General features: G+C 37.9%; 1 protein-coding gene across 1 annotated transcript; it reads right to left on the bottom strand.

Annotated features, from left to right (window-relative positions):
* Window positions 1-4,088: 4,088 nt before the first annotated feature.
* LOC107811218 (cytochrome P450 94A1-like) lies at window positions 4,089-5,636 on the bottom strand. Its single transcript, XM_016636103.2, has one exon. The coding sequence runs from the start codon at window positions 5,634-5,636 to the stop codon at window positions 4,089-4,091; it is 1,548 nt and encodes a 515-aa protein (XP_016491589.2).
* Between the last annotated feature and the right edge of the window lie 11,320 nt (window positions 5,637-16,956).

Genomic DNA, 16,956 nt, shown 5'->3' with positions numbered 1-16,956 from the left:
ACCCACTCAAGAAGTACCCAAACACAAAAGAGCAAAAAGAGAAGGAACACGGAGACAAAAAAAAGGCCCAGCATACTCACCCCGGTTGGAGTCAGTGTTCTCCGCGGTCGACGTCGCGGCCGCGGCGGCATGTTCACAGTCCAGAAAGTTAAGGGACCAAAGTGTCAATTCGGGAAAACTTTTGTAAAACCCTTATAAGATGTAGGAAACTCGCCCAAGAAGAGAGAGGCTTATTTTGAGATTATTTTTGCAAGAAGAACAAGTGTGAGAGATCACCCAAAATAGCATAGTTCTTATTCTCTTTTATTTTTCTTGCAATTTTCCATTATGAATATTTTCATAGTTTATTCTTACGTGGTCATGAGTAGCTAAATACTTTAATCTAAGGTTTTGGTGAAACCCGTTGGGGATGACTTGGTTGTTATATTAATATAGTTTGAATTGGTTGTTAATCTCTATTTGTTCATCTACATTTTGATTGTGGTTAGTTGAAAGGGCCCTTAATTATCCGTTCCTATTTATTATGTACCTTCTTGAGAGAGAGTACATATTTAGGTAGTTGTTGAACAACATCACTCCCGGAGTATAGACGAGAGTCATAACTGAGGGTTTAGAGATTGGATTAGAGATAACGATACCTCGGGTGCAATCTAAAAGAACGGTAATGTGAATCTAGCTAGCGTAGCTTGAGAGAGTACGTCTAGTAAATTATCATAATTGCTTGAGAGAGATTTATGTATCCCTACCTCCAAGGTATTGCTGTAGATGACTATGTTGTCTAGATAGACTACCACGAACTGATTAAGGTAGGGATGAAAAATCTTGTTCATAAGGGTGCAAAATGTGGTCGGTGCATTGGTTAAGCCGAAGGGCATCACCAACCACTCAAAGGCTCCATATCTCGTCCCACATGTTGTGTCAGCTCATCTCCTTCTGCAATGCGAACCTGGAAGTAGCCTTTGCGAAGATCCACCTTGGTAAAGTACTTGGTTTGCCCAAGTCTATCGAACAAGTCAACAATGAGGGGGATCGGGTACTTGTTCTTTACTGTGACCTTATTAAGTGCTCGGTAGTCTATACACAAGTGCATCAATCCATCCTTCTTCTTCTGGAACAATACTGGTGCATCGAAAGGTGCCTTTGATGGGCGAATTTGACCAGCATCTAGCAGTTCTTTCAATTGTTTCCTGAGCTCCTCTAGCTCGGGCGGTGCCATACGATATATGGCAAAATACGGGTGGCTTAGCCCCTGGCTCCAACTCGATCTTGTGATCCACCTTTCGCCTAGGCGGCAAGTTCTTAGGCAACTCCTCAGGCATGACATCTTTGTTTTCCTCAAGCAACTTCTCTATGCAAGGCGGGAGTATCTCTTGAAAACTCTTTCTTCTTCTAGACTTACAATGGTTTCCACGAGCATCGGCTCCCCCTTCTTGATCCCCTTGACTACCTGTATAGCTGAAAGTGTGCTTGGATCTGTCTATGTGGCATAGTCACTATAGGTACCATGCAAGCTCCTTCTCGCTCCACAACCAAGAGACGTTGGAGGTAGGGGTCGATCAAAGTATGACAATGTCTAAAGAACTCTTGCCCTGGTATGATGTCAAAGATATCCATAGCAATTACAGTAAAGTTTGCCAAACCTTTTGAAGCTCCCATTTTGACACCAACTCCATTAGCTACCCCACGAGCATTTTGTACCTCGACATTCACGGTCTTGATGTGAGGGTTGGTTGGAGCAAGGTTCAATTCTAGTCTCTTTGCGGCAGCCTTAGTCACGAAATTATGAGTTGCTCCAGTATCCATCATTGCACGAGCGGGCTTGTTATTGATGGTGAAATCCACGTACTGATTGCCATTCTCGGTAGGTTGGATAGTTTGCTTCGTGACAGCACCACATAATCCGATCATACCCAACTGTGCGGTTCCCAAACTCTTTCCTTGTTGCTGCTCCTTCCGTTCATTGACCATGGCACTGAGGCTCTTGAGGCCGGGACAATTCATGAATCCGTGCGGCCCTCCGTATATGTAGTATCCCTTCTTCTCGGCATGTGCCTTCTTTCTCGACTTTTTGGAATCTTGAGTCTTGGAGTATTGTTGTTGTATCTCCTTGACTTTGCCACGGTCTACCCCACCTTTGACATTGCCATTGCCTTTTTCATGCTTGTCAAGCCTGAAATCCATTAATGATTCGGCCTCCAATATGGCTAGGTCTATATCAGCGACTTGTCAGTGTTGCAACTCCTGCTTAGCCCAATTTTGCAACTCGTCCATGAAGTGGAAAAACAAGTCATCATTGGCCAGGTTGGGGATTTGAAGCATAAGGGTAGTGAACTCCTTGACATAGTTACGTATGCTCTCTGTTTGTTTCAACTCCCTAAGCTTGCGCCTTGCCTCGTACAAGACATTGTTTGGAAAGAACTGTCGCTTGAACTCGGCTATGAACTGATCACACGTGCTAATAGTACATAGACCTTTATCCATATTTGTCATCTTCCTTCTCCACCATAGCATGGCAGTCTTTGAGAGGTACAACACGGCAGTGTTCCATGGTCTCGTCGTCCCTCACTTTTCCGTGCCTGAAGTAGTTTTCCAAGTACCAAAGGAAATTTTTCACTTCTGCTGCATCACAAACACCTTTGAACAACGGGGATTTGGGAGCCTCGATTTTATCCTCCCTCATCATCACAACATTGTTGGCTGCCTCGGTCACGCTAGCATCAACATGCTCCTTAATTGACACTATCTTTGTCTTCATACCATTGATAGTACTCAAAGCCTCCATGAGTCTGCACCTAAGGAAGTGATGGTTTGCCTTAATTCAATCTTGGTCTGCGTACGTCCCTCCAAGTCATTTCGGATACTCTCAATCTCTACAAGAGTGTGCCCCTCAAGAACGTTAAGGGTGCCTTCCACCTTCCCCAAGCATTGGCCAAAGATCTCCACATTGTCTATCCCCGCATTCAACTTCATCACTCACTCTTTACCGAGCAAGACGTCCTCGAGCAGGACCTCTACTTCATCCTTGCTCGCCTTAGTGGTAGATGGTTCCTGGGATGAAAGCCCCACGTGCGGCACCTCCTGGCTCTTATTGGTGGCATTCCTCTTTTTGTTACAGCCGCTCTTGCCAACAGCATCCTTGATGACGTTGGCTTGGGTGTTGGCAGCGTTAATTTCTCCCTCGTTCGCCATTCCTTTAGTTGCAACCTTTGCTCTGATACCACATTGTCACGTCCTTAGTCGTTAACTAAGTACACGTTAACTAAGTACATGTACGACCCTTGACAATTTGCTCACGTTCTTGCTATGCCAAGTCAGCCTTATTACACTCAAGATCGCTAAGAGAATGGTAGAAAGAACACAAGAGAATTGTTAAAGGAAGCTTTGTATTAGAGAGAACTTGAATTGTTTGCTTGGTGAATTACAAATGAATGGCCCCCTTTATATACTAGTCTCCTAAGGGCTAGTATGTAAATATTAATTGTTACACAAGTCCTTAATATTTACAAGATAAGGGCTTTCTCTAGAACTCTCTCCAAACCTAGAAGATTCCAAGGACTTTTCCAGCAAATCCATAGGGATCTAGGGCCTTCCAAAGGAAATGTCCATACTTCTCTAGAATCTTCTCACAAATGCTAGCCTTCCTCCTATATAAGCTTCTACATGGCATTAATATATGCCAAATGGCGTCTATGTGACATGATGACATGCGGGTCATCACAGTAGGCTTGTGATATTTTATCATGTTTAGAACTGATCTTCTATATCTGTATTGCTTCTCCCATACTGCCAATGTATAAATACATGATGTAAACAATTTTATGAGCTATGGAATAAAAGCAATAAAGAATATATTTCTTGAGTTATTTCATACCAACAATGTTACATGTTTAAGATCACAAATTTCAAAAGTTTTTATAATAGGCGAGAAAATGGGTCTCTTATAGGCTGGCTATGGCCACTTATAATTGCACATAAAGAATCACAAATTTCATTTCGTTCTTAAACTCTATTCAAGTCAAATTATATCACATAAATTGGAGTATACTAACGTTCAATTTGTTCACGCGATATTAATTATATTATGCATGTTACATACGATCTACAACCTTTACAAGGAAACCATTGGTCATTTTTGAAGTGGAATTTGAGAAGAAAACGGGTTCAGGATGTTCCTCCATCACCGGCGCCAGCACAAAGTGAAATCTGCCTAAGACGGCGGCGACCACGCTTTTGATATGCGTGAAAGCAATCTCTTTCCCTAAGCAGATTCTTGGACCTCCATGAAACACAGGGTATGTGAACGAATCCCTAGCCACGAAGGTCCATTCCCCGCCATTTTCTTCTGATCTCTTCAGCCACCTCTCAGGGCGGAACTCCGGCCAATCGGAACCCCATAATTCCGGCGACCTCCCCATTGCATAGGTATGATAGAAAACAGCCATCCCTTTTTTCACCTTTGTACCATCAGGCAACACATCGTCCTCTGTAGCTTCCCTTCCACCAAAAGCGGCTGGAGGGTGAAGTCTCAAGCTTTCACAAATTGAAGCGTGGGTATAAATCATGTCCCTAATATTACTACTCTTTTTCTCCTTCACTTCTATAACAATTCTATCTTCCACATCTGGGTTTTTCAAGACTGACCAGAAATACCATGTTAAAGCTGTAATGACAGTATCCTGAGAGGCCAGAAGGAAGTTTATGGAGGAATCAATAAGGAACTCGTCATCATCAAATTTTCCTTTTGGATCATTCATTAAGCCAGATAAGAAATCTGATGCATGATAATGATGATGATCAGTACCGCTACTACTACTACTACTTTTAACCTTCCGCCTGCTTATGATTATTTCTCTAATAAATCCTCGGATTTCAGAGATGTCACGTTTGAGTCTCCTTTCGGAGCCCATGTTGAAAAATCGTTTGGCTTTCCAAAAAAATGAAAAGATCCTCTTCATGCTGATCTCAAATGCAGACTCGAAAGCGTCGGCGAAATGGGTGGGTGGAAACTTAGGTGAATTGGATAAGTAGGCTAGGTCGTGGCCGAGTGCCATTTGAACTGCAGTGTCGAATGTGAATCTGCGTAGGATGTCTCGAAGGTCAATGACAGTATTATTGGCAGCTGCCTCAGAGAGAAGTGGGAGGAGACGATTGGAAATTTCATTTTCCGGAACTAGGAAATTGGCAAACTTATGGAATGGTCTGGAATTGAATTCATGGCTAGCCAATTGTCTAAGTTTTCTCCAACGTTGGCCGTCTGCTAGGAAAACGTTGTCTCGACACACGTCGTGAAGAACGACTCCGAATTTTCTGTGTTTGTGGTAGATTCCAAAGCGAGTCTTGAGAATGTGCTGAACATTGGCAGAATTAGAGGTGAGGATGTGAGGGTGTCGCCGTAGAGGCAAATGGAGGAAAAAGGTGGAGGAGGGTGATTTGTTAACAACCTCACACATCCATTCAACTATATTCTGATTGCGATTTCTTAGGATTGCTACAAGATGACCCAACAAAGGATATGGTCTTGGAAGTGTATCCTTATCATTATCATTAAACTTATTTCTCCCAAAGTAGATGGAAAACAAGAGAAGCAAAGCTGGTAGGAAAAACAGCCAATAAAAAACAATAACATATTCCCCCATTGCTTAATTAGCTAATCAGACAAAGAATATAGAGATGATGATGATCAATAATCATCAGACTACCAACTACCAAGTACTAGTTTATATATAGTACTTGGCTATCTTCCCCTACTAATCTAACAGATAAAACGCGCAACTTTAATTAGTATTTTTTTATTACAACATTGTCAATTAAACACTATATTTAATTTGTTACCCTTATTTCTATCGTTACGTGTGATAATTCGAAAGGTCATCTTGTGTTTTAGAACTTAATTCGGGTTTCCGAGGCCTTCAAAACCTCATTTTATTTTTTCTCGATTTGCGTGCGCAATTCGGGTGTGTTTCCGCAAAGCATTTATGTGGAAATTTGAGAAAAATATCGTTTTTGCCTTTAAAAGTTGATTTTAGTTGACTTCGGTCAACATTTTGAGTAAACAAACTCAGACTCGTGTTTTGACGGTCTCGGAGGGTCCGTAATAAAATATGGGACTTGTGCGTATGCCCGAAATTGAATTCCGAGGCCCTTAGCCCGAGAAATAAATTTTTGATGAAAGTTGTTAAACTGAAATTATAATGGTTTTGAGAAAATGGTTAATAGTTGATCTCGTTGCTATCTGGTCAGTATTTTGGTTCCGGAATCCGGTACAGATCCGTTATAATATTTATGCCTTATTTGTAAAATTTGGTGAGAAACGGGACTAATTTGACGTGATTCGGACACTTGGTCGAGAAAATAGAAGTTTTAAAACTTTCTTGAAAATTTCATGCAATTTGATGCTAAATTCGTAGTTCTAAGTGTTATTTTGACGATTTGATCGCGCGAGCAAGTCCGTATGATATTTTAAGACTTGTGTGCATGTTTGGTTTGGAGCACCGAGGGCTCGGGTGAGTTTTGGATAGGCTACGGAGTGATTTGGAACTTAAAAAATATTACTGGTATAGCTGAACTTGTTGCAGGCCTTAGACCTCGCAAACGCGAGGTCAAGGTTCGCATTTGCGACTACTGATGAGGCCGCATTTGTGAGCTTCTCATCGCAAATGCGAATAGATGTTGGGCCAGCCCATGTTCGCAAATGCGAACAGCCCTTTGCATTTGTGAAGTAAGTCTGGGGGAGGGACCTTCGCATTTGCGATCAAATGGTTCGCATTTGCGACAGCAGCAAAAATGCGGCAGGTTCGCATTTGCAATGCCTTTCTCGCAAATGCGAGCTTCGCAAATGCGAAGTTCAGTTCGCAAATGCGACATCTGCAGCTGATAACTTTGGACTTAGACGGGATTTTTCATTTATTCTCCCATTTTTCAAAACCTAAACTTCAAGAGGCGATTTTCCTAGGGCTAGTTCTTCCCCAAATCATAGGTAAATGATTCTTAACTCATTTCTTTGAATCTATTATATCTTTTTACAAGATTTCATCCTAGAATCTAGGGTTTATCGTTGTGGAATTGGTGTTTTTGGGTAGAACTTAGACATTTTGAAATTTGGGGATTTAAACCTCAAATTGAGGTCGGATTCCAAAACCAGTTGTATGTCCGGGCTCGGGGGTGAATGAGTAATTGGGTTTTGATCCGAACTTCAAGTTTTGACCAAGCGGGCCCAGGGTCGATTTTTGACTTTTTGGGAAAAATGTTAGGAACCCTATAATTGTGTATTGGAATTGATTTTTTAGCAATAATTGATGTTATTAAGTTAACTATGACTAGATACGAGTGGTTCGGATGTGGAATCTAGAGGAAAAGCGGTGACTGAGGCTTGATTTTGGCCATGGAATCGAGGTAAGTGTTATGGCTAACCTTAGCTTGAGGAATTAGGTGTTGTTGCCTTATTTGCTATGTGTTTGATTGTTGAGTACGACATATAGGTGAAGTGACGAGTACCTATACGTTGTCGTCGGATCATAGCATGCGAGTGAGTCTTATACTTGTGACTGTTGTATTCTTTATTCGTACTGTTCATGCTTAAACTGGTTATTCTTCATGTTAAACAAATCTTATCATGTTTTTCCTCAAATTAGATATTGCTTGAGTATTGGCTCAAGTAGAGATTTATATTATGAAGTTAAATTTTGGAACGAGGTTGGTTATTGATGATTCCCTTGCCAGGTTGTTATTTTTTCTGTTGTTTGGGTGAGGAAGAGTGTAAAGCACGAAGGTGATGTTATGCAATGTATTGTGAGTGAGTGATAATGCACGAAGGGTGATGTCGTGCCATGCTATGAGAGAGTTAATACACGAAGGGTGATGCCATGCCATGTTATGAGAGAGTTAATGCACGAAGGGTGATGTCGTGCCGTTTCTATTATTTCTTATGGTAAGGACGAGAGTAAAAGCACGAAGGGTGATGTCGTGCACATGTTTTGCTATGTTATTACTTTCGTTAGTGCAAAGCATGATAATTACTGCGTTTCTTTACTGTACTATTTTCAGGATTTGATATTTCCCCTTAGCATTTTTCCCCCTTCTTGTTACTATCTGCTAAATTTTTGTTTGTTGTTATTTTCTCTATATGATTTAACTGCACAGGTTCATATTATTGTCTTGTCCAAGCTTCGTCACTACTTCGCCAAGATTAGACCTGGCACTTACCAGTACATGGGGTCGGTTGTAGTACTGATACTGCACTCTGCACTTTCTGTGCAGATTTCAGTACTGGACCTCGTTGATCGGAGTTGGGTTGCTGCCTTCAGTCCATCAAGAGACCCAAGGTAGATCTGCTGGCGTTCGTAGACCCTGGAGTCCCCTTCCATTTATCCTAGTCTTCCGTGTTTTCTTTTATTTCGAGAACAAATGTATTTTCTTTAAACCAGTATTTGTAGTGATTCTTATAAGTTTGTGGGTTGTGACACCAGATTTTGGTTAGTCGTGTATTAGTGTTTAGATTATTATAAATTTTTGCACTTCTTTACTTCGTTTCGGTGTAATTATTGTTATTTATTGTTTGGATAGTAGTTAGCATGTTAGATCTTTGTCTGTTGACTTGCTTAGTATTTTGAAAAGTTAGGCGCCATCACGATTCTGACGGTGGAAAATTCGGGCGGTGACATAAGGTGTATATGATTACTCATGAGTATGTTTCACCGATATGCGTTTTAGCTCTACTTCAATTGAATTTTCTTTCTTTATATGTTTTCGAGAGTCAGCGCTTATCTTGATCCTTTTTGGTACGTCGCCAAGCTTCTTATCGACACTTGAAATGTAAAGCAAGACTAATGTTAAATAAATAAATGCTGACAGCGGAAAATTAGGATAATATAAGAGGAAGATCTTAGGCCAAGATTTTCCTTGCGAGTTTTTCAACATTATAGAATGGAGAGCGCGCAACCACATTGTGTTGTAATATGTGGCAAATATTTTCAATATTATTATACTTACAAATAAAGCTTTTCACTAATGTCTAAATTCCAAGCAACAAAAAGGGATTTTTTTTTTAATAAAAAGGCAATAAATGGATTAAATGCTAACGTGATAAAGACATATATAGTGCTTGCGATTGGATGGATGCCACTACGATTGATTTGGATGCATGGCTCAGGACACTACTACTTTAAGAACAGTCAATTTCTTTTAAGAAAAAAAAAATCTTTTGGAATCATGGTGTACTACTATCTAAGCAAAAGAAACATGGGAAACATCATACATGCGCAAAATATATTATCTATAAAGAGTCCGGAACCTAATTGTGGTTCTTCTTGACTCAAAATACATAAATAGGTGGGGAAAAAAAGATAATATTTTTATATATAGTGTCAAAATACTTGGCGCTATATACTGAAAAAGCTGATACGCCCAGATACAGTGCCAAAATACTCGGCTATATATAAAAAGCTGACACGCCCAGATATAGCGTCCAGTATTTTGGCTCTATATTCCTTTTTCCCCCACCAATAATTCCTGACTTCAATAATTCAAAAGCGTATAGTACCCACTTTTTGGGCGCTATATATATAAAAAAAAATCTCGGCTAGCTATTTCCTGTGTAAAGAGGTTAGGATTGTATAGAAATTCATTTAAAAAAAATTTAACTCTTATTGAAACGTTTATTGCTGTTAAATTCTCCAGCATTTTTTCATTATGTCTAAAGAGCATAGAATAAGAGTTTCATTATATTGGGGGGTGAGGTTGTGATGGAGAATAACTCTGTGGGCTACAGTTTACCTGCTCGGTGTCATGTTAAATTGTCACTTACAATGGAGTACGATAAATTGATATCGTTGTTATGCAAAAAAATGAGTGTGAGGAAACGTTCAGTGATACTTAAAGTAACCGGAAGATATCCGTATTACTAATTATGTGTGTTGATACAATTATTAACTTAATTGTACAAAGTTTGCATTTTCATCTACCAGTATAAGATACTTAAATAAAAGGAATTCTAAGCTAAAATACTACACATTACTACGCTACAAGGCTCTAAATTTTACTACGCTAAAAGGGTCTACGTTTTACTACGCTAAAAAGGTCTAGATTTTACTACGCTAAAAAATAATCTAAACTAAACATAAACAACTAATAAATTTAATTGCAAATAAAACACAAAATGGCATGAAAACACATATATATAAATCAGGATATTAACAAACAAATTTATTTGACAAATTTATATTTTTTTATAAAACACTAATATTAAATCCGGATAAATTTAACATGCTATTTTCGAAAAAAAACACAAACCGAAATAGAACACATACAAATCAAATAATATGCATTATTATAAAAGTTTCAACTTAAAATAAACCGAAATACCTCGATTTAGAATTTTCGGAAAGCAAATAAATTGAAATTTTGACTCCGGAAATGTGAATCAACAATAATACGAAGCTCTACTCGAATGTGGGACCTATGTTCTTCACCTTTTATGTGACGGGGGACATAGAATTTTTATTTTTTTTAAAATAGTGGGCCAGCGGGTATGGGAGGGGGATCAAGAAGAAGAAGGAGTAAAATATTGAGGAAGAAGAACCAAAACGATGATGAAGAAGACGGTTCGATTTTTAAAAAGGGGTATAGCGCCGAGTATTTTGGCGCTATACCTGGGCGTGTCAGCTTTTTCAGTATAGTGTCAAAATACTTGGCGCTATACATTAACAGCACAGTTAACATTAATGTATAGCGCCAAGTATTTTGGCACTATATATAAATATGTCATCTTTTTTTTTCCACATATTTATATATTTTGAATCCAAAAGAACCACAATTGAGTTCCGGACTCATCTTTATATGATAAATCCCAAAATAGATATGATATTGATCGTGCTGTGCAGTTTCCCAGAAGCTAAGGAAACACCCAAAATAGATATGATATTGATCGTGCTGTGCAGTTTCCCAGAACTATATATTTCACAGCTGGGCTATGCAACTGTACCCAAATTATTTTTGAAGTCAACTTCTTCTTAACTCTGATTGAGAAAATGAATTGACGGCATGAGTTACACCCCGTCCAAAGCCGAGTCCTAAATTGAAATAATGGATTTTTGGACATAAAATACGTTTATACAATTAAAAAAAGTTATATTTCTAACTAAAACGTAGTATTATACTGCATTTTAGTTTAACGGAAAGTTAGCCGTTAAAGTAAAACACAGTATAGTACTGCGTTTTATTTAATAATTTGTTTTTTTTATAGGGAAACACAGTATAGTACTACGTTTAAGGAAAACGTAGTATTATACTGCGTTTTACTTCAATTTGGGCCCACCAATAATAAGTGTTCTGCAGGACTGACATATAAAACATAGTATTATATTGCGTTTTACACTAATTTTTGGGCCCACCAATAAGTGTTCTGCAAATAACTGACATAACAATAATCACTACAAGAAAGTGGGGATACGACGGCGTTTATTTAGTGACATTTGAAATAAATGTCGGAAAAACGTGAAGTTTACGTCATTTATGAACAAATATCGTAAAAACTACGACATTTGATACTAAATGTCATAAAAACTATGACATTTGATACTAAATGTCATAAAAACTACAATATTTGATACTAAATATCATAAAACCTACGACATTTGATACTAAATGTCATAAAAACAATGACATTTGATATAAAATGTCGTAATAATAACGACATTAATGAAGAAATATCATCAAATTACGACGCTTGATATAAAATGTCGACAAAGCAATGACATTTGATACTAAATGTTGTAAAAAAAATGATATTTGATATAAAATATTGTAAAAACAACATTTATGAAGAAACATCGTAAAAATTTCAAAATTTGATACTAAATGTTGTAAAAAAAATGACATTTGATACAAAATATCATTAAGACAATGACATTTGATACAAATATCAACAAAATATCGTAAAAACACGACATTTGAACAAAATATTGTTAAAGCTATGGCATTTGATACAAAGGTCAAAAAACTAATGAGTTTTACTTTAAATGTCATATTACCAGTCGGTAATTACGATCATTTACATTTAATATTAAAAATTTCTCTTTTTCTTAATTGTTAAATCATTCTAGTCTAGAATCAAAATAACATTATTTAGATTAGTATTATATATTTTTGAAATATTATGACATTTATCCTCCGAATAGACGACTTATGTGATTGTCGATTAGTATTTTAAAAAACTTTATAGGACTCGTCCAAGGCTAGCTCCTGAGCGAGACACTTGTTGTGACAGCTCACTTGTGAGGCTTATGCCCCCAATGTCTAATTGCGCATCTAGAACACGTGTATCGCTCAACGTTTGGGAGTACTTACCACATAAATCATATGTTGAATTTAGTAGCATTGGTCATCAAAATAATTTAAGAAATGAATAATAAAAATTCTATTCATATATATAAATATGAAGATTGAGATTAACTAAAATAAGGAGTCACCATATTGTATATTTACTATTTGAACGAAAGCATTATGAAGATGAATATCATTTGAATATTTCTTCTGAAAATAGATAGCCGAAGTTTTATATCTTCAGGTGCTATTGGTCTTAATTTCTTAGCTTTATATCTCCCAAAATTATAAGACCTTTATTCTTTTACTATTTGAAAGCAATTTTATATAAAGGAGTAATTTTTTAAATTATAATGTAGTAACTATAAAATTTATTAATTATTTACTTTTTGAGAGGTAATTAAATATTTAATTTGTTAATATTTGTTAAAAAGTGTGATCTTTTAATTATAGTTGATTTGTATCTCATAATAATTTTCACACTTTTGTATTATTTATACTTGGAAAAAACTGTTAGATTTTATTATTTTTCTATGAGTTTCTTTAATTATTTTTAATTTTTTTTAAACTTTTAATGTACTTTATGTATTTTTTTATTATGATATTATTATAATTAAAAAAGTTAAAAATTTATGAGGCTTATACCTCACTCTGTATTAAGTAAAATGCTTTGCCGTTTAAAATAATGTTGCCGAATTAGAATTTTTGTTCAAAGTTTTAATGTTCTGTCAAAAAATATTATTATTACTACTTATTAGATGTTGAATTTAAAGGTAAAAAATACAAACTTAAATATATATGTAGGACCAAGGCCTCAACATTTATGATTGACTCTAATTGCCAACCAAAGGTCCAAAAGTTAGAGGTGAATACTCCCAAGGCTCGGTCATCACTTGTTTTAAAAGTGAATTCTGCGTTCTGAGGCCTTAAAAACCTCTTTCGGCATCACCTCGATTTGCGTGCGCAGTCCGGGCACGTAACCGAAAAGCTATTTTGTGAAAATCTGTAAAAAAAATGATGAATTTTGCATTTAAAATGTGTTTAAGTTGACTTCGGTCAATATTTTGGGTAAACGGACACGGATCCGGACCCGTGATTGGACGGTCCCGGAGGGTCCGTAGGAAAATATGGGACTTGGGCGTATGCCCGGAATTGAATTCTGAGGTCCCAAGCTCAAGAAATAAATCTCGAAAGAAATTGTTTTCTGAAATTATTTATGAGATTTGGAAATGAATTGTGATTAGAACTCGATGGTATCGGACCCGTATTTTGGTTTCGACGCCCAATACAGATCTTATATATGATTTGAGATAAGTTTGTGAAGTTTGGTAAGAAACGGACTTGAAACGACCTGAATCAGATCATTTTTGAGAAAATTGAAAATTTGAAGTTCTTAAGAAAATTTCATGATTTTGATGCTAAATTCATAGTTGTTGATGGTATTTTAGTGATTTGAATGCACGAGAAAGTCCGTATGATATTTTTAGGTTAGTGTGCATGCTTGGTTTGGAGCCCCGATGTGATATTGTTTTAAAATAAAATTCTGCGTTCGGAATCTTTAAAAACCTCTTTTAGCATCACCTCAATTTGCTTGCGCAGTCCGGGCGCGTAGCCAGAAAGCCTATATGTGAAAATATGTGAAAAATGATAAATTTTGACTATAAAATAAATTAATTTGACTTCAGTCAACATTTTGGGTAAACGGACCCGGACCCGTTATTTGACGGTCCCGGAGGGCCCGTAGGAAAATATGGGACTTGGGCTTATCCCCGAAATCGAATTCTGAGGTCCCAAGCCCGAGAAATGAATTTTTGAAGAAAATTATTTTCTGAAATTGTTTATAAGGTTTGGAAATGAATTTTGATTAGAACATGTTGGTATCGGGCCCGTATTTTGGTTCCGGCGCCCGATACAGGTCTTATATATGATTTAAGATAATTCTGTGAATTTTGGTAAGAAACGAAATCCGTTTGACGTGATTCGGACCTTAAATGCAAAATTTGATGTTTAAAGAAGTTTTGGGAAAAATTTCATTGACTTTGAGGTTTAATTCATAGTTGTTGATGTTATTTTAGTGATTTGAATGCACGAGCGAGTCCGTATAATGTTTTAAGGTGGTGTGCATGTTTGGCTTGGAGCCCCGAGGGCTCGGGTGAGTTTTGGATATGTCGCGGGGTGAAATTCTGGACTTATGGAATTGCAGGCCTGCAGGCTTCGCATTTCACAACCTCTCTTCGCAATTCCCAGTTTGCATTTTCCAACTTCCCTTCGCAATTCCCAACCTCCCTTCGCAATTCCCAGTTCGTATTTCCCAACTTCCCTTCGCAATTCCCAAGCCAGCAATTGCGAACCCCTGTTCCTAATTCTCATACCTGAGACCTGCAACTTTTATTCTTAGACGATTTTAAACCCATTTTTCATATCCTCTCAAAACATAAACACACTAGAGCGATTTTTCAAAGGCTTCTTCTTCTCTAAATCAATTGTAAGTCATTTTTAACTAGTTTTCTTCAATCATTAACATCTTTTAACATGATTTCAACTTAAAATCAATGATTTTCATGGTGGAAATCGGGTGTTTTGGGTAAGACTTAGGTTTTTAAAAAATTGGGGATTTAGACCTCGATTTGAGGTCCGATTTCAAAACAAATTATATATTTGAGTTCGTGGGGGAATGGGTAATCGGGTTTTGGTTTGAATCTCGGGTTTTGACTATGTGGGCCAGGGGCGATTTTTTACTTTTTGGGCAAAACTTTAGAAAAACTCATTTTCATGCATTGGGGTTGATTCATTTAGCGTTTATTGATGTAATTAAGTAACTTATAACTAGATACGAGCGAATTGGTGGTTGAATCAAGGGCTAAAGCTATAATTGAAACTTGAGCTGTGTTCGTGGCATCGAGGTAAGTGTTTGGTCTAACCTTAGCTTGAGGGATTAGAAATTGTGTCTTATTCGCTACATGTTAATTGTGGAGTATGACGTATAGGCATGGTGACGAGTATCTATACATTGGTGTCAAGCATGCCCATGAGTCTTGTATTATAATTGTTATGACTCTGTTGTGGTTTATTGTGCTTCATATGTTATTATCACTATTGTTCCCTTGCCGGGATGTTTGTTTGATATTAATGATCCCTTGTCGGGATGTTTGTTTTGGTAGTATTGTTCCCTTGCCGGGATGTTTGTTTTGATATTATTGTTCCCTTGTCGGGATGTTGTTGAAATATCATTGTTCCCTTGTCGAAAAGTTGTTATATTGCTCTTGTTCCCTTATTGGGATTCCTTGTGATTATTGTTGGCTTATAACTGGGAGCAGGTGGTACGCCTACCATAAGATATAATAAAATGGGAGCAGGTGGTATGCCTACCACAAGATATAATGAAATAGGAGCGGGTGGTAAGCCTACCAGAAGATATAATGAAATGGGAGCGGGTGGTACGCCTACCATAAGATATAATGAAATGGGAGCGGGTGGTATGCCTGCCATGAGATAAATGAAATGGGAGTGGGTGGCACGCATGCCATGAGATACATGAAATGGGAGCGGGTGACACGCTTGCCACGAGATACAGAAAATGGGATCGGGTTGCACGCCTGCAACAAGATGTGAAAAGAAAGTGAAATCTGCCTTTGTTTTCCTTATTCTTATTAGTGGTTGGATTTTGATTCCTTTATTCTCTTGATAATCGGTTTTTGCATGTTATTCCCCGAAGCATGTTTCCCCCTCCCATCTTTACTTGTCTATTCCTGCTTTACTTTTCGCTGTATATTATATAATTGCACAGGTTTATTTGGTAGTCTGGTCCTAGCCTCGTCACTACTTCGCCAAGGTTAGGCTAGACACTTACCAGCATATGGGGTTGGCTGTGCTGATACTACACTCTGCACTATGTGCAAATCTCGGAGCAGCTCTTGGACCGTAGTTGGAGGCTACCTTCAGTCCACGCGGAGATCCAAGGTAGACATGCTGGCGTCCGCAGGCCCTGGCGTCTCCTCTATCTTTTATTTCCTGTTTCATCTTTTTGCTTTAGAAACAGTGTGTCTTTCATTCTCGGACCTTGTATTTAGCAGTCTTAGACCGTCTGTGACACTGTGACACCAAGTTTTGGGTGATTAAGACTTAAGTAGTTGTAATAGCTACAGATTCAGATATTTTATTGTTTTTCTTCCGCTTAATTAAATATTCCGTTGTTTATACGTTATTGTTTTATATCTGTTAAAAAGAATTAATTGGATAATTGAGTAATTAGTTTAAAGGATTAGCTTACCTAGCTCACATTAGTAGGCGTTATCACGGCTCTCGAGGATGGAAAATCAGGGTCGTGACACCCGAGGGCTCGGGTGAGTTTTGGTTAGGCCACGGGGTGGATTTTTTAACTTAAGGATTGCAGACCTTCAGCTGTATATTGCAGGCCTGTAGGCATCATATTTGCGAAACCTGGCTCACAAATGCGAAGGCCTTGTCACAAATGCAAATATTGGCCCAGGCCAGCTACCTTGCAATTGCGAGGAAATCCATCGCAAATGCGATGCCTCCCTTCCTAGCCAGTAGTCGCAAATGAGACGCCATTCTCGCAATTCCCAACTCGCAAATGCGAGAGGCTTTTCTCAATTCCCAATATAGCAGAGGTCGGGG

This window comes from Nicotiana tabacum, chromosome 8 (genome assembly GCF_000715075.1).
Source record: "Nicotiana tabacum cultivar K326 chromosome 8, ASM71507v2, whole genome shotgun sequence".
NCBI lineage: Eukaryota > Viridiplantae > Streptophyta > Magnoliopsida > Solanales > Solanaceae > Nicotiana > Nicotiana tabacum.
This window is presented reverse-complemented; position numbering and strand designations above follow the sequence as displayed.